This window comes from Gigantopelta aegis, chromosome 4, assembly GCF_016097555.1.
Source record: "Gigantopelta aegis isolate Gae_Host chromosome 4, Gae_host_genome, whole genome shotgun sequence".
Lineage (NCBI taxonomy): Eukaryota > Metazoa > Mollusca > Gastropoda > Neomphalida > Peltospiridae > Gigantopelta > Gigantopelta aegis.
In genome coordinates, this window is record NC_054702.1 from 95,023,568 (window position 1) to 95,049,678 (window position 26,111).

The window sequence follows — 26,111 nt, forward strand, 5'->3', positions numbered from 1 at the left end:
ATGATTTCAATCTGTGATTCATGGCTGACGTTTGTACTGTCTTGTCAGTGGCGATACATTCATTTCATTTTATTTTCGTGCTTATAAGCGATCTTTAATATATACATCAGTTTTTTTGTCTATCCAGGAAAGTGTGTAATCATTAGGTGTTAGTGGTTAGTGAGAGAGCAGTCAGTGTAATGGCCTTACATTCCCCACTGAACCACTAAAACTTGCTCTGGGTGGGAGAAAGTACCAGAGTGCAAACCCTGGACCAGGGCCAGATTTAGACTTTGGGGGGTCTCGGGCAGGGGCCCGGGGCACTTCAGGTTCGGGGGGCCCTCAACATGGAATTTAAATTACATGACAAATAAAAAAAACGAACTAATTTTATAATTATTAATTTTTTTTATAAAAGAAGTCCTTAGTCTGGGGAGCCTCTCTGGCAGGGGGACCCGGGGCAATTGCCCCCTTTGCCCCCTTATAAATCCGGCACTGCCCTGGACATACCAGTCTTAAGGCAGATGGCTAAACCACTCTACTACCGAGGCAACCAATATCACCAATATCTCATCCTGATTGGTTCTGTCCATACAACACCAAGATAACAAAATTTGACAACATATACATTGTCTCAACATTATGATTATTAAGTGTTATTTCTAGTTAAACATTTCTATTTGTTTAACTTGAGATTTCATTGTTTAGTTTTTTTGGTTTGACCATGTTAATCTTGCATGAAGAGGTGATTATCAAGTCTTATTTTCTCAATAATGTTTACTTAATGAAGGTTGAGAAGCGACTTGATCGGCTGCGTGATATAATCCGACAGTGGGACAGTGTTGACCGACAGCGCACCGACCTCCGACACTGGCTGCACAGCAAACAGGAAGAGGTTAATGACCTTGAACAGCGACCGTCCAAACTGCACGCGGAGGCTGCAGAACTTGACATTGAGAAACTTAAGGTGAGACAAGAAACATTTACACCATTTTAAGAAAAACATGGTTTTCCTGCAACATGACATAGCATATACCACTCAAAGCATAGTTTTAAGATCCTGTTTAATTGCCAGAGATGTTGTTTTGACGAAAACGTAATTGTCATATTGCTGAGTTGTACTAACATCATTATATCTTCACTGTTAACTCCAAAATCTGGAAATAGGTGTATATATCACATTTTGGAAAGTCTTCAAGTGTAAACTGTAAATGTACCTTACTCGATTGTACATGCTTACCTTTATATGAATCTCAATAGCCAGTATATTTTTTTTCTGTGCTGGGATGTTATTAAATATTTATATCAAATGTCAAATCAAGGCTGAAAACTAACCATTTGCACATTAGTCACATTGAAAGTTTACTGGGCTAAACGTTTAGTAATATTGGGTTTTATGGACAAAAGTATATTGTTATCATGTTTATTTTACAATTTTCACACTTTGTTTGATCATTTTACTTGCCATGGCAACCATATTAAAGCTAAAATAAAAGTCATAACGTTTTGTTTTTTATTAATTGTTAGACAACATAGTAGCAGTACATGTCTATTTTTTCTTTGATTCTAAACTAACCTACTGTATAAAAAGTCATTATTACTGTATGATTATTACCTCCCTCATTCTAACTCTTTTACTGTACAGTCATTACATCCATGATTCTAAACTCTTTCACTGTACAGTCATTACATCCATGATTCTAAACTATTTTACTGTACAGTCATTACATCCATGATTCTAAACTCTTTTACTGTACAGTCATTACATCCATGATTCTAAACACTTTTACTGTACAGTCATTACATCCATGATTCTAAACTCTTTTACTGTACAGTCATTACATCCATGATTCTAAACTATTTTACTGTACAGTCATTACATCCATGATTCTAAACTCTTTTACTGTACAGTCAATCATTACATCCATCATTCTAAACTCTTTTACTGTACAGTCATTACATCCATGATTCTAAACTCTTACTGTACAGTCAATCATTACATCCATCATTCTAAACACTTTCACTGTACAGTCGTTACATCCATGATTCTAAACTCTTTCACTGTACAGTCGTTACATCCATGATTCTAAACTCTTTTACTGTCCAGTCGTTACATCCATGATTCTAAACTCTTTCACTGTACAGTCGTTACATCCATGATTCTAAACTCTTTCACTGTACAGTCGTTACATCCATGATTCTAAACTCTTTCACTGTACAGTCGTTACATCCATGATTCTAAACTCTTTCACTGTACAGTCGTTACATCCATGATTCTAAACTCTTTCACTGTACAGTCGTTACATCCATGATTCTAAACACTTTTACTGTCCAGTCGTTACATCCATGATTCTAAACTCTTTTACTGTACAGTCATTACATCCATGATTCTAACCACTTTTACTGTACAGTCATTACATCCATGATTCTAAACTCTTTTACTGTACAGTCATTACATCCATGATTTTAAACTCCTTTACTGTACAGTCGTTATATCCATGATTCTAAACTCTTTTTACTGTACAGTCATTACATCCATGATTCTAATCTCTTTTACTCTTTTACTGTACAGTCATTACATCCGTGATTCTAAACTATTTTACTGTACAGTCATTACATCCATGATTCTAAACTATTTTACTGTACAGTCATTACATCCATGATTCTAATCTAACCTACTGTATAAAAAGTCATTATTACTGTATGATTATTACCTCCCTTATTCTAACTCTTTTACTGTACAGTCATTACATCCATGATTCTAAACTCTTTTACTGTACAGTCATTACATCCATGATTCTAAACTAACCTACTGTATAAAAAGTCATTATTACTGTATGATTATTATTTCCCTCATTCTAAACACTTTTATTGTACAGTCATTACATCCATGATTCTAAACACTTTTACTGTACAGTCATTACATCCATGATTCTAAACACTTTTACTGTACAGTCATTACATCCATGATTCTAAACTAACCTACTGTATAAAAAGTCATTATTACTGTATGATTATTACCTCATTCTAACTCTTTTACTGTACAGTCATTACATCCATGATTCTAAACTCTTTTACTGTACAGTCATTACATCCATGATTCTAAACTCTTTTACTGTACAGTCATTACATTCATGATTCTAAACTCTTTCACTGTACAGTCATTACATCCATGATTCTAAACTATTTTACTGTCCAGTCATTACATCCATGATTCTAAACTAACCTACTGTATAAAAAGTCATTATTACTGTATGATTATTATCTCCCTCATTCTAACTCTTTTACTGTACAGTCATTACATCCATGATTCTAAACACTTTTACTGTACAGTCATTACATCCATGATTCTAAACACTTTTACTGTACAGTCATTGCATCCATGATTCTAAACTAACCTACTGTATAAAAAGTCATTATTACTGTATGATTATTACCTCCCTCATTCTAACTCTTTTACTGTACAGTCATTACATCCATGATTCTAAACTATTTTACTGTACAGTCATTACATCCATGATTCTAAACTCTTTTACTGTACAGTCATTACATCCATGATTCTAAACTCTTTTACTGTACAGTCATTACATCCATGATTCTAAACTCTTTTACTGTACAGTCGTTACATCCATGATTCTAAACACTTTTACTGTACAGTCATTACATCCATGATTCTAAACTCTTTTACTGTACAGTCATTACATCCATGATTCTAAACTATTTTACTGTACAGTCATTACATCCATGATTCTAAACTCTTTTACTGTACAGTCAATCATTACATCCATCATTCTAAACTCTTTTACTGTACAGTCATTACATCCATGATTCTAAACTCTTACTGTACAGTCAATCATTACATCCATCATTCTAAACACTTTCACTGTACAGTCGTTACATCCATGATTCTAAACTCTTTCACTGTACAGTCATTACATCCATGATTCTAAACTCTTTTACTGTACAGTCATTACATCCATGATTCTAAACTCTTTACTGTACAGTCGTTACATCCATGATTCTAAACTCTTTCACTGTACAGTCGTTACATCCATGATTCTAAACTCTTTCACTGTACAGTCGTTACATCCATGTACTGTACATTACATCCATGATTCTAAACTCTTTCACTGTACAGTCATTACATCCATGATTCTAAACTTTTACTGTACAGTCATTACATCCATGATTCTAAATCTTTTACTGTACAGTCCATCCATGATTCTAAAAAAGTCATTATTACTGTATGATTATTACTGTACAGTCGTTACATCCATGATTCTAAACTCTTTTACTGTACAGTCATTACATCCATGATTCTAAACTCTTTTACTGTACAGTCATTACATCCATGATTCTAAACTAACCTACTGTATAAAAAGTCATTATTACTGTATGATTATTATTTCCATCATTCTAAACACTTTTACTGTACAGTCATTACATCCATGATTCTAAACTCTTTTACTGTACAGTCATTACATCCATGATTCTAAACTCTTTTACTGTACAGTCATTACATCCATGATTCTAAACTAACCTACTGTATAAAAAGTCATTATTATGCATGATTCTATTACCTCATTCTAACTCTTTTACTGTACAGTCATTACATCCATGATTCTAAACTCTTTTACTGTACAGTCATTACATCCATGATTCTAAACTCTTTTACTGTACAGTCATTACATCCATGATTCTAAACTATTTCACTGTACAGTGATTACATCCATGATTCTAAACTCATTTTTACTGTCCAGTCATTACATCCATGATTCTAAACTAACCTACTGTATAAAAAGTCATTATTACTGTATGATTATTATCTCCCTCATTCTAACTCTTTTACTGTACAGTCATTACATCCATGATTCTAAACACTTTTACTGTACAGTCATTACATCCATGATTCTAAACACTTTTACTGTACAGTCATTGCATCCATGATTCTAAACTAACCTACTGTATAAAAAGTCATTATTACTGTATGATTATTACCTCCCTCATTCTAACTCTTTTACTGTACAGTCATTACATCCATGATTCTAAACTATTTTACTGTACAGTCATTACATCCATGATTCTAAACTCTTTTACTGTACAGTCATTACATCCATGATTCTAAACTCTTTTACTGTACAGTCATTACATCCATGATTCTAAACTCTTTTACTGTACAGTCGTTACATCCATGATTCTAAACTCTTTTTACTGTACAGTCATTACATCCATGATTCTAATCTCTTTTACTCTTTTACTGTACAGTCATTACATCCATGATTCTAAACTCTTTTACTGTACAGTCATTACATCCATGATTCTAAACTATTTTACTGTCCAGTCATTACATCATGATTCTAAACTAACCTACTGTATAAAAAGTCATTATTACTGTATGATTATTATCTCCCTCATTCTAACTCTTTTACTGTACAGTCATTACTTCCATGATTCTAAACTCTTTTACTGTACAGTCATTACATCCATGATTCTAAACTCTTTCACTGTACAGTCATTACATCCATGATTCTAAACTATTTTACTGTACAGTCATTACATCCATGATTCTAAACTAACCTACTGTATAAAAAGTCATTATTACTGTATGATTATTATCTCCCTCATTCTAAACACTTTTACTGTACAGTCATTACATCCATGATTCTAAACACTTTTACTGTACAGTCATTGCATCCATGATTCTAAACTAACCTACTGTACAGTCATTACATCCATGATTCTAAACTCTTTTACTGTACAGTCATTACATCCATGATTCTAAACTCTTTTACTGTACAGTCGTTACATCCATGATTCTAAACTCTTTTACTGTACAGTCATTACATCCATGATTCTAAACTCTTTCTCTTTTTACTGTACAGTCATTACATCCATGATTCTAAACTCTTTTACTGTACAGTCATTACATCCATGATTCTAAACTCTTTTTATTGTACAGTCATTACATCCATGATTCTAAACTCTTTTACTGTACAGTCATTACATCCATGATTCTAAACTCTTTTACTGTACAGTCATTACATCCATGATTCTAAACTCTTTTACTGTACAGTCGTTACATCCATGATTCTAAACTCTTTTTACTGTACAGTCATTACATCCATGATTCTAATCTCTTTTACTCTTTTACTGTACAGTCATTACATCCGTGATTCTAAACTTTTTTACTGTACAGTCATTACATCCATGATTCTAAACTATTTTACTGTACAGTCATTACATCCATGATTCTAAACTAACCTACTGTATAAAAAGTCATTATTACTGTATGATTATTACCTCCCTCATTCTAAAAATCTTTTACTGTACAGTCATTACATCCATGATTCTAAACTCTTTTACTGTACAGTCAGTCATTACATCCATGATTCTAAACTCTTTCACTGTACAGTCATTACATCCATGATTCTAAACTATTTTACTGTCCAGTCATTACATCCATGATTCTAAACTAACCTACTGTATAAAAAGTCATTATTACTGTATGATTATTATCTCCCTCATTCTAAACACTTTTACTGTACAGTCATTGCATCCATGATTCTAAACTAACCTACTGTACAGTCATTACATCCATGATTCTAAACTCTTTTACTGTACAGTCATTACATCCATGATTCTAAACTCTTTTACTGTACAGTCATTACATCCATGATTCTAAACTCTTTTACTGTACAGTCATTACATCCATGATTCTAAACTCTTTTTACTGTACAGTCATTACATCCATGATTCTAAACTCTTTTACTGTACAGTCATTACATCCATGATTCTAAACTATTTTACTGTACAGTCATTACATCCATGATTCTAAACTCTTTTTATTGTACAGTCATTACATCCATGATTCTAAACTCTTTTACTGTACAGTCATTACATCCATGATTCTAAACTCTTTTACTGTACAGTCATTACATCCATGATTCTAAACTCTTTTACTGTACAGTCGTTACATCCATGATTCTAAACTCTTTTTACTGTACAGTCATTACATGCATGATTCTAATCTCTTTTACTCTTTTACTGTACAGTCATTACATCCGTGATTCTAAACTTTTTTACTGTACAGTCATTACATCCATGATTCTAAACTATTTTACTGTACAGTCATTACATCCATGATTCTAAACTAACCTACTGTATAAAAAGTCATTATTACTGTATGATTATTACCTCCCTCATTCTAAAAATCTTTTACTGTACAGTCATTACATCCATGATTCTAAACTCTTTTACTGTACAGTCAGTCATTACATCCATGATTCTAAACTCTTTCACTGTACAGTCATTACATCCATGATTCTAAACTATTTTACTGTCCAGTCATTACATCCATGATTCTAAACTAACCTACTGTATAAAAAGTCATTATTACTGTATGATTATTATCTCCCTCATTCTAACTCTTTTACTGTACAGTCATTACATCCATGATTCTAAACTCTTTTAATGTACAGTCATTACACCCATGATTCTAAACTCTTTCACTGTACAGTCATTACATCCATGATTCTAAACTATTTTACTGTCCAGTCATTACATCCATGATTCTAAACTAACCTACTATATAAAAAGTCATTATTACTGTATGATTATTATGTCCCTCATTCTAAACACTTTTATTGTACAGTCATTACATCCATGATTCTAAACACTTTTACTGTACAGTCATTACATCCATGATTCTAAACTCTTTTACTGTACAGTCATTACATCCATGATTCTGAACTGTTTTACTGTACAGTCATTACATCCATGATTCTAAACTCTTTTTACTGTACAGTCATTACATCCATGATTCTAATCTCTTTTACTGTACAGTCATTACATCCATGATTCTAAACTTTTTTACTGTACAGTCATTACATCCGTGATTCTAAACCTTTTTACTGTACAATCATTACATCCATGATTCTAAACTCTTTTACTGTCCAGTCATTACATCCATGATTCTAAACTCTTTTACTGTACAGTCATTACATCCATGATTCTAAACTCTTTTACTGTACAGTCAATCATTGCATCCATGATTCTAAACTATTTTACTGTATGGTTATTACTTCCCTAATTATAAACGATCTTATTTCAGGCATTGCGTGACGAGATCCAGGCTCGCGGTCCGGCCATCAAAGAGCTTCTTGCTCAGTACCACGCTCTGACCGAACACAACCCGTCTCTTGTGGACCCGGTTGTGCGCGCCCTCCAGGATGACTGGGAGGAGGTGCTCGGTGAGTTGGACATCCTCATTGACCGTCGTCGCCAGGAGATGGTGTCTGCATGCGACCTGCAGCTGCAGCAGGAAACCATGGATGAAGACCTGGAGAACTACGTGAGGGAACTGGAACGCATCGACCAGTCAGAATCATCAGTGCAGAACAAGAGCATGCTGATGAAGGTAGGATCATTTGTTTTTCCATTTTGATTTTGAAAACTCAAGTTGTGGTTTACTGCATTTCAGGAAATATAGGATCTCAAAAATGGAATATAACAGATACTTTTTCATCTTATTGCTCATGTATATGTATGAGGTTAGATATCATTTTGAAATGTTAAAATCTTTTTGACAAAAGACATTGAGTGAATTTGGATTTTTAATTTACTAGTGATCTATAACTTTACAAAACTTCGAAGCATTTTCAAAATTAACAGCTTGAGTCTCTAATGTGGGAAAATCTCTTGTTGGATTTATCACCATTTAACAGCAAACCACAAACTGAGTCATTTTCATCTTCAATCTTTATTAATTACATAAAAGGCTTTTTAAATTTGCAATATCTTGTTCTCAGAACAAGGTGTCAGAGTGCATGCATTTTATGAAATATGATACCATTTATAATGACTTGTTTTACAGTCTGATACCATTATTGATTAATGTGACTAATTTTTGAAGTCACAAATAAATCAAACATACCATCAGTGTAAATATTGGTATTTCTAATATTGCTTTTTGCAACCATTTATGCTAAAACATTTCTTTCAATATTTTTATTCCGTCAATCATTTTAAAATTTCTAAAACTTCCAAGCATCTTCAAAATGAATAGATTAATATATGAACAATTAAGAAATAAAATGCATGCAGCTGAAGCTGCTTCCATCATCAGATAGTCTATTAGTTGCCTACTTGCTTTGCATGCAGAAAACAATGTATATCTAAACTGACACAATTTTCCAGGTGTTTGTTTTCAAAATATGATACTAAACTACAGATGAGGTAAATACACAGGTCACCATATGCACTAAGTGAACTAAAATCATTGCTTTAGTCTTGCTGTTAGTCCTATATGTTAAACAAGTAATGGTGGAAAATGTGAATAATGAATGTATTTGTGTTGAAATAAAGATGTGAGTCAAATGTCTGAATGAGAAAATGGATGAATGAATGAAATGTTTTTCTATATGTGGCTTTTTAAACGTTTTTATTGTGTGAGAATAATTTTGTATTAGTTTATGAGTCAACCAAGGATTGTTAGTTGTGAACTGTAATTGGTTTACAACTGTTTTGTCCATCAGTAATCATTTATAATAGTGCATGAGTGATGACCTTCATGTTTTTTTTCTTTAGATAGATTTAAAAAAAACTATAGTCAGTTTGTTCTTCAATATGTTAGATCTTTTTTTATTCTAGAATGTTGTAGATTTTGAATATATAGTCATTTTACTCAAAAATATACTAGTAGATTTTTGAGAATAGATATTTCATTTAAGAATGTGATAGATTGTGGAAAATCTAACACTGTTGTGAATAACATTGCCGTATGAAATGTGGGAACTGGGTTTCTGATCTTTAAACCTCATTGCTGAGTTGTAACAGCTCTTTAAAAATAACCTGGATGAATCTGAAGACTCCAGGAATGGAGTAAGGCACCTTCCTTAAGGTGGCCATGCAGCAGCGGTTGTTTTTTGTATTTGTTTTCTGTCAAGACTATCCACTTGAAGTTTGGTTCATGGTTTCGTAGATGCACACACACACAGGTACTGATAATACACATTTAATTATTGCTGCATGTTACATTACATTGTTGTGTTTAACCCTTGTTCTGTCAGGTGATGTTAGATACATCAATTGTTTTGTGCATTTTTATTTGTTATTGGTGTGAGGGTCTTATGTGTTCAAAACATACCAGAGGTCTTAAATTTAATTATTAAATACAGTTAAAACCATGTTAAGCAGCCACATATAGTGATAAAATGTTCTCTACACAGAGTTGGCTACTTACTAAATTTTAATTTGTATCATATTAAATGGTTGCGTGTTCGAAACCCTAATGATATGTGAGCACGTTAAACTAGTTATCTATCTATTAAATGGTTTGGGAGATCTTTAGGTGGTGGCTTAACACAGGTGGCTGTTTAAGCATGGTTGACTGTAATCGTCTTTGTATAATTCAATATATAACTGATATAATTTATTTTATGTTAAAATAATATAATTGTATTATTTTAAATTAAAGGATTTTTTAAATTCAAATATTTATTTCATTTAAGTTGTGTGGCATCTGATTATTGTATAATCAGCCCTGTATATAACAGTAACTCAAGGAAGTGTTGCAATATACATGTAGCATGTTACAATGAGCAAGTGACCGTTCTGTATAGGCTGAAATATAAATATTTGTTTAGGCGAATGGAACACATCTGATATGGCTATGCAAGGCATCATATAAAAGTATCTGACTGTAATTGTAATCTTGTTCAATGGACCCTGGTTTGTTTTGTGGTTGCAGTAAGCACTGTTACCTCATAAATCACCCACCTGTATGCATGACTCTACACCACAGCTTTGTGTAACTGCCATATGCAATAATCCTTCTCTGCCTTCCCATGCAATCAGTTTCAATTCTCTGGGCCATGCAGTAACCAAACATAACAAATGCATTCCTTGCCGTGACATGTAATAACACTTATATCACTTTTCAGCTTGTCAGTCTTAAGAATAAACATTCATTACACAGCATTTTTTTCAGCAATTCCTAACAATGAACGAAATTATGTTATTAAATTATTCAAATTGTTTTCTTCTGTCTTAATTTCCAGTCAGACAAATAAGCCTTGATTTGTATAGTAAAAATTGTGTGTAAATGCACATACAAATATCACTGCAGATAATAATGGCCATGGGTTTTTATTACAGTAGACCATGTGTTCAATATGTCAAACAAAAGTATATGTCAAATACCAAAACACCATTGGTTACAGTACTATACATGTAACGTAGTCTTTTCTTTTTGTTTAAATTACCGGTACACTGGATTCAAAAATTACTTTTTGTAAGCTACAAGAAAAAGGACATACACATCTTCCTGATCAATCATGTTAAAGATCACATAGGCTGACTGGTTTTATTTCATATTCTATTAGGTACAAATACATGTACCGTGATATTGGAATACAAATCCTCTATATAGCACCTGACTTTGCTTCTATTTGCACATATGATAGTAAATCTTTAAAGTACAAGATAACATTTCCCACTTAAATTAAAAATGCTTTCTTTTAACTGCAATAACCGCTTTCCAACCATTAATGCAGCTTGTGAACGAACATACAAGTATCAAATACACTGCATTTTCAAATATATTTTACATTGCTAACAGGTTATAGCAGCCTTATTGGTAAGGGATGGCTCGATCATGGCCTAGTGGTCAAATGCTTGCCTAATATCTATGTGCAGTCGATAAGGATTAACTCCGTCACTGGATCCATATAGGACCATTTCTCATTCCAGCCAGTTCACCACAACTGGAGTAACAAATGCTATGGTATGTACTGTCCTGTTTGTGGGATGGTGCATGTAAAAAATCCATTGCTGCTAATCAAAAAGAAAAAACCATGGAATGGCAATAGCGGATTTCGTCTCCCATTATCAGTGTGGTCCATAACCATATGTTGGGTTGTTTCTGTGTGTAGTATCTCTGATCTCATAGGCAGTGAAGTGTGCTGTTCATGGAGGGAATGGATTTAAGTTTGATGGTGATTGGTTTTTACTCTGAACTAGACCAAATGTCACAGCTACCATAATTGTTTGATAATGGCAAAATAACTGTTTTATTGTTTTATACAAAATACACAGACACACACACACACACACACACACGCACACACGCACGCACATGTACACATGTATATGCAAACACATTCACATACACAAACATACACACACACAGACAACCCTCCCCCTTCCCCACCACGCACACCCATTAAGTATATATCACATGGTCTGCTTTGACATTGACGTCAACTTTTAAGATATTTAATTACATTTGACCTGTAATTATTACATTCAACTACAGATAATTATTCTGAACCGAATATTAAAATATAAGCGGTTTATCACACATGATACACATGTAGCATGGTTTTCAATCCTGTGACAGGTTAAGATATATACCGGTTGGAATAACTACTTTCTTTGGCAACAAACCTGTTTGTGTAAGCAGCGTTACTCTGGCATAATAGACAAATATGGCCGCCATTGTGCGATTTGTTGATAAAAACTGACAGGAAATAATTTATATTATTTTCATTGCACATTGCTAGCAATAAAAAAAATTCTGGTGAGTTGCAAACTTGGTTTGATAAAAGAATATTTTGTTAAATGACCTTCTCTCATATTTACTAAGAATATTCTGTCAATATAGATTTTTGGGTTTGTTATTGTATCTGAATTTTGGAATGTGGACATACCTGCAAAATGTTTACCCAGGTGAAAAATACATTTGAGAAGCCATTCAAAAATCTGGTGTAATCATGTGACTGCAAGTAAATAAAGCAAAGCCAGTTGTTAGCTTCAGCTCGTGCTTAATTGAATACTTGAATAACTTTAATTGCCGTGGCTAAGAAACCCCAATCACTTGAGTAAAGCCATAACTGATCAATCACTCCAACAGTACAATGGAGCTCTGACAAGCTGGTCTTTGAATATAAGGTAAACAATTCAAATTAGTATTGACTTTCTTTACACAAAAAAACCCCAACAACTCCACTTTGTTTAAACATGGCTATTCATGCCAAGCAAGCCCTATTAGCATTGGTCAGTTGGGTTGTAATAAAAATGTTATATTAAACCATTCACAAATATGATTTGTGATTGCGTGGTAAGGTGGCTTTGGCCATACATCTATGTCTTCAGGTTCCCTCAATTCCCTTTGAGGTGAGCTAGGCTTGCCTCAACTTGCACAACCGCTTGGTGGGTTAATCTCTGCTGGATTATAGTATTACTGGGCAGGTGTTGTGTTTCTGCTTACACAGACTAACCGGTAAAATATATTTCTTTGTACGTCTCTCCTCCTTCCCATTTGTGCCTGTTATTGCTTCTTTTGTAACTCTTTCTGCATGCTTGTTGTTACGTTAAGATCTTCACCAAGCACATTCGACAGTTGCCTGCTTTTTCACCCTTTATATGGTGACTTGTGTTTTACTAAACCTAGCGTCTGATGGCCCAGTGAATTGAGAAACTCAACACATTATTTTTCTAGTACCAATGAACTATGCAAGGCAAGTTTGCAACTGGAGCAAAGTTATTATTTTTTTCTTTTGTTTGGTGCTTCAGAGTTTAATAATGTTGCATTGCATGTTTAGCTTTAGATTTTGTGTGGCATGTTTTAGATTAGACATTTTCTTTTTCTGTACTTTTTTTTTCATTTTAATTTTTTGTCTTTAGAGCATGGCTAGTTGTCAGATTTAAGACTTTAAATAGAAGTGCTTTTTAATTCTTTTCCTGATTCTCTTTAAAATTAACACCATAATTATTTCTTTTCCTCTGTGTTTCGATTTAATATTTCCTTTGTGTTCAATTTTATATTTAAAAACTTGAAATAAAAAGCAATTTCAAGAAAAAAAAAATATTGAAATTATTTTATTGAAATTTTCTTCCTTTTTAAAGGTTTTACTTGAAAGCATCTAAAAAAAACAATTTTAAAAAAGTTTTTAAAGTATATTAAAAAACAAATGAAAAATGAAAACTTAATTTTTAATTGATAGCAAAAATCAATTTGCACTACAAGCATTTAATAATGCACTAGGGCATGAAATAGTTAAATTGTAGTTATTGATCATGCATGCAACAAATTGTTATAATAATTCCTATTCCTCCATCACTTTGTACAGACAAGACGGCCCTGTCGGTCAACTCAAACTCCCAACACATCTCGCCAACACATAAACCCATTTGACGGCGGCCCCGATGACTCATTCCGATGGAAAACACCACGTGGATCATCGAAGGGCAAAGGCCAGCATCCAGGCTCCCCATCCATGAAGAGGTCTCGGAGTGGCAACTTGTCCAGGTCGATGACCCCGCGGACGCTGAATCGAACTCTGAATCAAAGCCGAGTGGAGAAGTTAAAGAAAGGAGCGGCTGCCGCGGGATGTGAGTCGGACAGCGAGGAGTCTGGGTACGGGGACACGTACGGCGACACGATGCATGCGTCCAGCTTTGACACACACCTCGAGGAACCGTCCGACTGGCTGGGGTCCGAGTCGCGGCTCGACACGCCCACCGTGTTTGGAGATTCGGACACAGAGTCGATCACCAGTTTCATAACGGGAGTGTTTCTGCCAATTAATCCAGAGGATCTCAGGAATGCCACGTCCCAGACTCCAGGCCATACTCGGACTCAGACGGATGAGAGTATGTTCCCTCGGTCAATCCAAACCCAGACTGAACATGAGCCTCGTGATTCGGCAGCACAGACGTCAACCACGTCGCTTCATACCATTGGTGCTCAGACTAAGAAGCGAAGTCAGTCAAAAAGTAACTTGTTGCGCAGTATTCTCTCTGAAGTCAAGGATATTAAAAGGCAGCAAGGAATCAATTCTTCCAATAGCAGTTTCTGTGATGATGTATCTATTGCATCTGACATGTCCATCCAGAAAGAACAATTGGAGTCTCTATACCGTGATGTTCAGGACCTGAAAAATGCCGGTCGACAAGGAAATGCGACAACACAGACTAGTTCTCAACAAGCAACTCAGACATCACTGAGACTGTTTCCAGAAGGAGATAATGTCCGATTACAAAGGCAGGGACGTTTCCATGAATTGTTTGATGAAGTTCATCGCATGAAGGCTGGAGACAGGAGTTCCCCATCTCAGATGACAAGTCAGAGTGTTTTTGAATCTCCATTTGATCAGAGAAACCGCTCAAGTTTAGGAACACGTGCAACATCAGCTCAACTTGAATCTCCTAAACTCATAACAGGGGAGCCGGCTGTGGCAAGGAATATGTCAAATGGGCCATACGTCAATGGATTTGCCTCAGTAACACCAGCTGGTGGTCCCCAAGCTAATGGACCCCAGCCGTATGAATATCACCAACATTTCATGAATACATTCCCTGTGGACATGGCCGCTAGACAGGCTCCTCCTGTGACTCAGCGCCGAGTTACAATGGAGGATCTGAACAATGTGAATGAAAGACTTGAGCGACTACGTAACTACCAGCTGCCTTCTAGAAGATCACTTCCAGTTAATCCAGCACTCTCAGAAAGTCCCACTATGGCTTTTCCTGAAAGTAGGAGGGCTCTGCCAGCCCTACCTCCACCCATTCTGGTTCATCCGAGACGGTACAGGATGCGAGAGTTTGTTCACTCATACGATGATATGGATTTAATGTCTGGTGGTATTGATATTCGAACATCATCTCGCCGTCGCCATCGTATGTCCAATTACGGCAGCGTGATGGGGCGGTATCATTTAGACGACGCTCTGTCAGCTGCCGCATCAACGGCTCGCCATCTCAAGAAACTCTCCTCAAAGATGAAGCGAGATCTCAGGAACGAACTTACAAAACATGGGTTCTAAATAGTTTGTCAACAGAATTTTGATGCCTGTCTCATTTACTAGTGAATATATAGAGTGTAGAGATATTCAGTTATTGACTGTGATATTTTTTATATGGTGTCCATTGTTCAAATATTGGTATATACAAATTTACATTGGTAAGATGAAGTAAGTTCTATTTGTCTCAAATATTTTTTTGTTTGGTTTATTTTTGGTAGCCTGTTCATATACATGTATAATGAAACCTGTCTAATCTGGATCATGCTGGGGACATAATATTTATTTGATTTAGACAAGATCCGGTTTTTAAAGGGTTTCATTTTAGAATTCAGAAAATTAGGGACCATGAAACTTGTCCGGTTTTGACAAGATTCCCGGTTTGTTCAGGATCCAGATTAGACAGGTTTCACTGTATATATCATGAAAAGCTACCAGATGATCTGGTTATTTATGAATATTTTAAAGAAAAAAAGAATGTTGCATTTGGACTGATTTACAATATAGCATTATGTATGTGCATTTTATAAACAAACATTACTTAACAAAGTAAATCTTCACTTTGGTTGACAGTCAAATTGTGTGCATATTGTCCAGACATGAAACCACAATACCACTAATAATGTTATAAGTACAGCTTAATTATTTATGAATATAAAACAATGTCTGAATTGGCTAAAAATGTCAATCATTTATTTAAAATAACCTACATTTATAAATGACCGAGAACCACAGTATCTTTTAAATAAGTATATACGTAAATAAAAATAGCATAATCTTTTGTCATCTGATGACCCATGTAGATACAAGTAATATTATACATGTTTATATGTATATAAGCTGTTAGACAGGCTGCAGACATCTAATATTATCTATAGAACACACTCATATTGGTTGTTAAGGCATTAACTTTATAACTGTAAGGAGTACTGGTGTTAAGTATTAGTTACATAATATGTTTACAAGTATTGAACAGTCAAAGGCTCAAAGCGTTCATTCATGACAAAAAATGCATGTATACTGTTTTGTGTGAGCTGAATCAGCTTATATAAAACTGTTTTAGTTTGTTTGGAAATGGCCATTGAAACAGTCATGGCTACAAATTCATAGGGAACAATCATGACCAAGATCAGAACTACTGAAAAAAGAAACGAAAAAAGAATCGGTTAGCTATTAATTTTAATACGAATGATGCACAGAAAAAAATGCCAGCACACTATTTGATTGTGATAAGAATAGAAGTCATATCTTTGGATTTGTTCTTGCTGTTTAATCCATTTTGTACAATATATGTGATTAGCCTGTGATATAAAAGGTTTATACCTAAAAGTTTTAGAACTTTAATAGGCATTGTTAAAGTATATTCTTTTGTTAATTCCTAAAATCATTTTACATCTATAATCTGTGATAAATAATGTATATATTTTTTACTGGTTGATGTTAGCAACAAATTGTGGCATATTTGTATCTGTGATATGTAGTTTTAAGTATGTGTATGAGTTGTACCGAACAGTTGTTAAAGCTTCAATCTCAAGTGTATGTTTAATATTTTGTGTGTTGCCCAAAGAAAATTAAAAAAAATATTATTCTGGACATCTTAATGCAAAACTGGTTATATTTTCATTAACTGTTTAGTGTTAAAAATCATAATGAGACTTGTGAATTGCATAATGGAAGTAGTCAATATTTATTGACAGTGAATATGCAGTTTATTAAAACTGTGATTCTGTTTGTAGTTTGTATTAGTAAACAAAATTAATAGAATGGAGAAGTGAGATTGTGGCTTTAGCAAATTATTTACATTTGTTCCTTAGTCCAGTTTGGAATTTTTCAGACAAATGTGTCAGTAATTGCCTACAAAGTACCAATATGTAAACATAAGAAATTTATTGGAATCCGTCTCATTTCGAGCTCAATGAAAAAAAACATACCAGTATTTCTCAACATGATTAACATATACAGCATATTTTAAAAGTGATAGGTGCATAAACAGTTTGTGCATTTTATTATATTGATAACTAGTAGTATACCACATATTTTGTTTCATTCAGTTTTGTAGATGAAAGTACTTTATGATTTCCAAATGACATTGTTGAAGAACATGAAATATATTTCTTATTACATGTATGTTTGTCTGATCAGTATTTACACATTGAGATCATTAAATTATATTTATGATTCCGTCCTATTTCATCTAGTGAATCTGTGATTTTTTATTTATTTAAGAATTTAGTCTGTGAACTTGGAATGTTTACGTGTGAAACAATAGTAGCCAAATTGTTTTTAAAGAAATTATAAAAAAAATTCTGGGTTTTTTTAATCACTTTGTTTTTATTCTCTGTATTTTACATTTTCAAATGAATTTTTTATTTTATTTATAAATATCTAAGTATGAGCAGTTTTTAATTAAATTATTGTTGTTTATTCTTTACACTTTATAAAATAATTTCTATTTTATAACAAATATATAAATTGTCAGTAATGTTATAGAACGTGATTTAATCTACTTCAAGCAAGAGTGCAAGGATATGGGGTTTACACTTTAGTGCATCATTCAGGTCTTTCCATTCAAAACCTACCTGTTAATTATGTTGTGTAGCTTGTTTAATAATTTGTTTCATATTAACCAAAGATTTCTAGATTATAAATTAATAAATACATGTATGTGTGTTTTTTTGTAATGTACACATGTAGTGAAATGTTTATTTTGACATGTTATTCATTTACTACAGACCAATTAGACTAGCATGAATAATTTGTCAAAGATTATAATTACATTTTTATGAAAAATAAGTGTCAGGTATAGGTGATGGAATTTGGTGACATTTAAAGAGACAGGCTGTTCCTTGCTAATTCAATTGTATTTCTTTGATTTTATAGATTTTACGCTTTCAAAAAATTAACTTCAGAACTTGATTTTTAGGCATATTTGTTGATAAATAAACAGTAGTTAATTTTTCTAACATGCATTTGATACAATTTTGAAACAATTTTTTATTGTTTAACTCCATTTTTCACAAACTATAAGCCCTAGGACCTAGGTCAACAAAACATGGGTTATACATGTAGTTAATGATTGATTAAAATTAAATTGAATTAAGTTTTAATATATTAATAAATTTGTATTTATTTTTTAATTTTATAGTATTATTTCTTATTACATCTAGGGTAATCATAAATTTTATATCTTGAATTTATAAAAAAATGTATATATATATATCGTAAAGCAATTTGTACGCAAAACAATTTTATATTACTTGAGACACTTACTTGTACATGTAATTTCATAGAATGCCTGTTTATTCTATCAAATACTTGATCATATTTATATTGCTTAATTATTCATTAATACAAAAAGTGCTGTTTAAATACTGACAATAATTACTGTGGGTTTTTTTATATCCTGTATTGAGTGGTATGTATTTTTGCAAGTTGTAATATATTTTTGTATGTAGTAATTTACAATATGGCAAAGTATTTTTTATCTCTCTCTCTCTCTTTTTTTATTTTTTTTTGGCCGACTTTTTTTTGTTTGTTTTTGATCCATGTGTGTGTGTGTGTTATTTATTACAATATTCCGTCCTTTAAGTTTAAGGTTAATGATTTGTTACAACCAACAAAGGAGTAGTCGGTAAAATTAAAATTCAGAATAATTGTGAGTTTGACTGGAACTGGTTATTGAAGCCTTAATTATAAATTAATTTGTATTTCTGTTATAAAATCAAAATCAAAAACCTGTTATAGCGTCCAAGAGATACTTGAACAATACCTTGATATGGACTGGACAAGCTTTATTACCATCAGTATTGTATGTAAATATTAAAACACTAACAACAGCTATGCGTGTGCTGCAGTTGTATTATGTGAACCATTGAGCACAGCTGTCATGGAAATATACCGCAACAGCTTAGTGTTTATTATCACACATACTGTTTTTTTTTTTAAATATTACAGCTTATTATTTATTATCACACATACTGTTGTTTTTAATAACATAATCAAAGTTACAATTGACAAAATTGATGTAGTTATTTTTGTATGTTTTGTGTGTAAGATGTATTTTGTAATTATAAATATTTATTTATTTATTTATAATCATCTATGTGATATGCATGTTTTTTAATGTATATTTGCATATATCAGAAATAAATATATTAAATCATATGTTGTTGACAGGTTTGTTGAAAGATCATTTAGATTTGAAGTACTGTTAAGTTTCTTTTAAGAATTGTATGTAAAATGTATCGTTAGTGCTAATACATGTGATGTTTTGGCAAGTTTAAAAATATTACATACCCAACTTTAGGATTGACAGTGTTTGGATATCTTAATATGGATTGATATATATCAGCTTTGTGCATCAATATGTAACATATATGTATTCTCTACAAAACCCATTAACATAGCAGCATCTGATAACATGTCATTGTGTGCAATACATTTAATGTGAAACAAATTAAGTATTTTGTGTATTTCACACTTATACTAGTTAACAGAAGTTAAAAGTTTGAAAAATTGTAAATTTTGATATTCATAACTGCTGTATTGCAACAAAAAACATTATAGTAAAAAGTCTTGGCTTCTCAAACATTTTTTCACAAGAATTAAAACCAGACAATGACTTCACAAAAATCTAACTTTTGCTTATGAGTTAATTGTTGTATTTTATACTGGCAACAAAGCTTAGACCAACACTACTAAAAGAAATTTATTGAACTCATGTTAGTGTCAACAAAGAATGTGTTATGGAACAGAAATTTGATGCCCCTTTAAGTGATTCTTAAAATGAAGAGAATTTAACGGAATGTTGTGTTTGCACTTGACTATGTATGGCATGGTAGTGAGGTTGTTTTGTTCTGTAGTTTAGTCCAGACATTGTATGTTAATAGTGCATACAATATTAAGCTTGCTTGAATGCCTACAAGCATGTGCCTTAATGCGTTCACAATTCTTTTCTTTTCTGTTTTTTGTTCATGCTAGTAGAATCAAATAATGTTCTATACTGACAGTCCTGAGTGACATATTGAGAGACATACAGATATGTGTAAATACATGATTTAGCAAGAATGGATGGATGGATGGATGGATGGATGGATGGATGGATGGATGGATGGATGAATGGACGGATGGATGGATGGATGGATTGTTGCAGGGGACAATATTTTGAAATCTGAGGTAACCAGAAGTTGGTTCACATGGTTTTTACCTAGGTAACCAATTGTTCGGTTACGTGAATTAAATTTGCATAACCCGTGGGTTACTTGATCGATTAACTCAGTTACGTTGAAATTATATATTTTTTAAATACATAATTTTAAGCTCAAACATAAATTAAAACAAAATACAAAAGAAAACATTTTATAAAACAGTTTCTTCAATGCTTGCTAAGTTAACAATATTGTAAAATGACTAAATATCGGCCCCAGTACTAAAACAAAATAGAAACACTTCCAGATTCCTTTTTTCATTTTGTAGTATCACTTTTATCGATGGCATCTCTATACTACAGTAACGTTCAAAATGTTTGGTTTTTTAAAGCTTATTATGCAATGTTAGTATTTTTCAACTTTTGACACTTTTGGATTCCTGTTTACAGTAAAACTATTTTGAACATTTGTAAAATTATAGGCAATCCAATATTATGTCTACATATATTTCTTTGGAGATAAAATAGCAGCAGATAATTTAGCTTTCCCCAAAATTCCATGCACATTTCTTTAAATGTTGTGGCTCCACTCTGTAATAAACATTTATTTTAGACTGGTCACAAGTTACAACTGTTGCAGTACAACATTCTCTACTGGTTTGCTGCACATCGTGTGTCTAAAACATTTATTTTAGACTGGTCACAAGTTACAACTGTTGCAGTACAACGTTCTCTACTGGTTTGCTGCACATTGTGTGTCTAAAACATTTATTTTAGACTGGTCACAAGTTACAACTGTTGCAGTACAACATTCTCTACTGGTTTGCTGCACATCGTGTGTCTAAAACATTTATTTTAGACTGGTCACAAGTTACAACTGTTGCAGTACAACGTTCTCTACTGGTTTGCTGCACATCGTGTGTCTAAAACATTTATTTTAGACTGGTCACAAGTTACAACTGTTGCAGTACAACGTTCTCTACTGGTTTGCTGCACATCGTGTGTCTAAAACATTTATTTTAGACTGGTCACAAGTTACAACTGTTGCAGTACAACGTTCTCTACTGGTTTGCTGCACATCGTGTGTCTAAAATATTTGTAAGAATACTAGTGGTATGTCTGTGAGAATAAACTTCCTGTAATCATTAAGTTTGCAAGTTTTAATTTCTGAACAGGTTATGATATAACCAATTTGCGATTCACATAAGTTTAATTATGCTTAACTGACACACGAACAGAATGGCGGTTCGTGTGAAATATTGTGCCATGCAGATGAATGAAGGAATGAACAGTTGAATGAATTAATGAATGTTTGATGAATGAATGTTTAACAATCTCCAAACATGAAAATGATCATTGAAAATATGGGATTCTGTCACTGTATATAAAATTCATTCATTCGTTCATTCATTTATACTTATTTTTTGTGCTTATATTCAAGTAGGATGCAAGCAAGCTGTCCTGGGCACACACCTCAGCTATCTGGGTTGTCTGTCCAGGACATAGTGTTAATAGTTGTTAGTGAGAGAGAAGTCAGTGTAGTGGCCTTACACATTAAAACTTGCTTTGGGTGGGAGCCGGTACCCGGGCTGCAAACCCAGTACCTACCAGCCTTATGTCTGATGGCTTAACCATGACACCAACAAGGCCGTTTATATAAAAATCCCTGACAAATAATATAATAAATGCACTAATCCATTTAAAAATACTTATGTAACTGAATATAGATTTATTCAAAACAAATAGAATTTTTTTTAATTCTATAAGCCAAATCACAACATTGGCATGACAGTAATTTTTCCTTGACATGTTTTAAATGCCAAACTTGTCAGTGGTTTAAAGTGGTTGGTAGCAGTACAATGTTAGGCACACCTTTGGTGTATTGCAAATATAATACAAAGACTGAGTATGACATTGGCACAAAGATCTTTTGATGATAAATCTGATAAGTTGTCAGATACTTGGTAGTATTATCATAAAAATTCACAATGACTTGTTTGAAGAATAATAATAATGATATATTTATGTATACCTACATGTAGTTGCTTTTTTTTTGTGCACTAAATTACAAATACAAATAAAGATATGACCTCAGTATTTTTCACATTTAAAGGGAGGTAATGTGGTCCTAAAACATAATATAGTCTGAGTTGTTTGTCCTTGCTCTTGATAGTCTGAAAATGAGGCGGTGGGGGAGGGTTTTCTAGACTTGATTTCTTTGTGTGTCTGATTAATATGTATATACATGTATTTACAAACTACATGGAACATTATCTAAACATTAAACTTTTATATTATCTGACAAAAAAGTTCTGTTCATTGATTGGGCAGATTGTGATGATCATTTCAAAACCCTTTTCAGACTGAAGCAGAAGAAGGAAAGAAAATGTTGTTAGAACACTGATGCCAGTGGTCATTGTCTTAAACCTGCCTTTTTGAAATAAGAACTCATGTTTGCTAGAGTGTTATTCATCTGTTGGATCTACCATTTGGTGTTTGCTTCCTTTAGGACTAGATCTGGGTTTGTTAAGTATGATACCAATCAAACAAAAAAATGCACTGAATTCTATACATGTCCAAAGAACAGATCTGGCAGCAGACAACATGGAACATTTTATGTATTTTGACAGTGCCAGACTCACAAAACTCACCAGACCCAGAGCTGACTTCAACTTGTTTGAGTCTTACTGTTTTTCCAGAAAAAAGTTTGTTTTGTTTAACAACACCACTAGAGCACATTGATTTATTAGTCATCAACTTTTGTATGTCAAACATTTGTTAATTTTGACATATAGTTTTAGATAGGAAACCCTCTAACTTTTTCCATTAGTATCAAGGGATCTTTTATATGCACCATCTCACAGACAGGATAGCACATACCACAACCTTTAATATTCCAGTCATGGTGCACTGGCTGGAATGAGAAATAGCTCAATGGGCCCACTGACAGAGATCGATCCTAGACCGACTGCACATTAGGCTTTACACTGAGCTTTGTCTCACCCCATTTTTTCAGAATGTCAAGCAGCAAACTTCAAATCTACAAATATGTTGCAGGAATTTACTTATCTTTTTAACCATTTTAAAGGCAAGGTCACATGGACAGTTGACCTACTAAATAACCCAATGAAAATATATACAGTCGAGCACTGTTGTATCAATATCGTGGGGACCACAAAAAAGTATCGAGTTTACCAAATATCAACTCAAACGTTAAATGAAATATGGTAAAAAAAAAAGTACAAACAAAACAAGTCATATATAACAAATATATATAAATGTTTTTTGATCGAATCATACATTTTGTATTTAAGCCAATGAAAATTATTATGCTGTCAAAAATAAATTAATCCATCTATTGTACGGCTGTGCACATTTTGAACAAAGTTAATAATCTTTTAAAATTTCTTTAAATTGTGAAATTAAAATCACTGTGGACATTAGAACAATCTAAATTTATTTTTTAACAAACATAAATTTACAAGAAAGTTATAATAACAAAATACAGTTACACAAAATGTTTTGTAAAAGAACATGTAAAAAATACCACACCTAATTCATAAAGTCTAGGAATAATATTTGTCATGTATTGGTTCATTCATTGGTTCATGACATGAAAGCTGCAGAGCAAAAACATGTACACATCAACGTCTTGTCCTTTTCCATGACAATTCTTGCATCAACTTCAAATATAACAGGGCTATGCCATGGGAAACTTTGACAATGCTGTCGTCTGACATGGGAGCATAGGTGGTAAAACGTTCGGCTGTCATCAGCAGGTGTATATTCCTTTGAATTCAAACTGTTGGTGGCTATAGCTATGATGATTGAATATTGTCGTCCGGGTCATACCAGAATCTATGGACTCGGTTGCCATAAAAGAAACTGTGGTGTCGATGAATAAAAACCAAGATCACTTCATTCTTTGTCAATTAACAACTAGTTAACTTATTAAGACAAATTAATCATATTTTTTATCAGTCCACAATTTCTCAAAGCAACAAGTCACATGACTAGTTGCATTCTGTAACAATCGTCGTCTGCTAGCATTTTTTTCTCTCGATATGACCATTTTAGTGCTTTATTCAATGGTTTAGATAATTTCATTTGTTCATCTTACATGTAAACTGCTACAGTATCTTCATGTACAGATCATGTATTTTTAGTCAGTTGTGGGCAACTCTTTTGATGCTCACAATACAGGTACAGCATTGATTTCAGATTGCACAGTTCATATCCACCTTTTTAAATATGTTATTTATTTTAACACAATATTACCGGTAATATCGACTCATAAAGACATTTTTCCATATAAAAAGTCTACGTTGGGATCAGAAAATATATCGACACAAATGTAATATCAACTTAAATATATTGACTCAACAGAGATAAAAATATGTTAGCTAATACATGTTTTGGCTGGGATCTGTCTTTCATATCAACACTAGTGATATATCGACTTGAGCCAGTTCGACACAACAGTGCTCAACTGTACATTTCAATCAGCTATACATGTATAGTCGTCCTATCCTACTTGTTATTTGGTATATAAATAAATTATAGCTATATGTACATAGCCAGAAATCAGAAAAGTAACTTCATTAATTTTTAGATAACATTAGCTATTTAGAATGTTTGTAACTAATGCCTTAAGGTAGCTAGCATTAGCTGAAGAACGTACACCCAGTCATAAAAAATGAAATGGTTGAGGAGCTGATATAAAATTTCTTCTGCCTTAAATTGAGGGAAACATTGGATGCTAAAATAATGATGTTTAGTATACTGTGAAATCCTTTATTTTTGTGGGCTTAAATTTTCATGGGTTTGCCCAGGGGTTTTACAATTGTTTTTAAAAATTCACTGGCCATGGTGAAAAATTCACTTGCCCAATTTTAACTGTTAATAATACAAAAAATAATTAAATAAAAATAATTAACTTTTCAATGTGCATCTTGCATACTGAGATCAGGTTTAATCAATTTGTCAATTTACACAACAGATAGGCTCATTAGGCATACTTTGTGGTTTGTTTAGGAAAACCTGCAAACAATTTAAATCAATTGAGAATAAAGTTACATACTAAAATTTTAAAAGAATTGTTTCCACTAAAACCACCTAAGTTATAAAAATAATCCATATTACCTATTACAACAATTAACAGCATTAAAAACACAGATTTATCAAAG

General features: G+C 32.9%; 1 protein-coding gene across 7 annotated transcripts in view; it reads left to right on the forward strand.

Annotated features, from left to right (window-relative positions):
- LOC121371466 (nesprin-1-like) overlaps positions 1-26,111 on the forward strand; it is a 191,958-nt gene that overhangs the window by 60,305 nt on the left and 105,542 nt on the right. For all 7 annotated transcript variants that reach the window (XM_041497379.1, XM_041497381.1, XM_041497385.1 and 4 more), the window contains 2 exons: positions 770-946; positions 8,090-8,395. In XM_041497379.1, the coding sequence (XP_041353313.1) occupies positions 770-946; positions 8,090-8,395 (483 nt within the window). The remainder of the gene's footprint in view (positions 1-769; positions 947-8,089; positions 8,396-26,111) is intronic.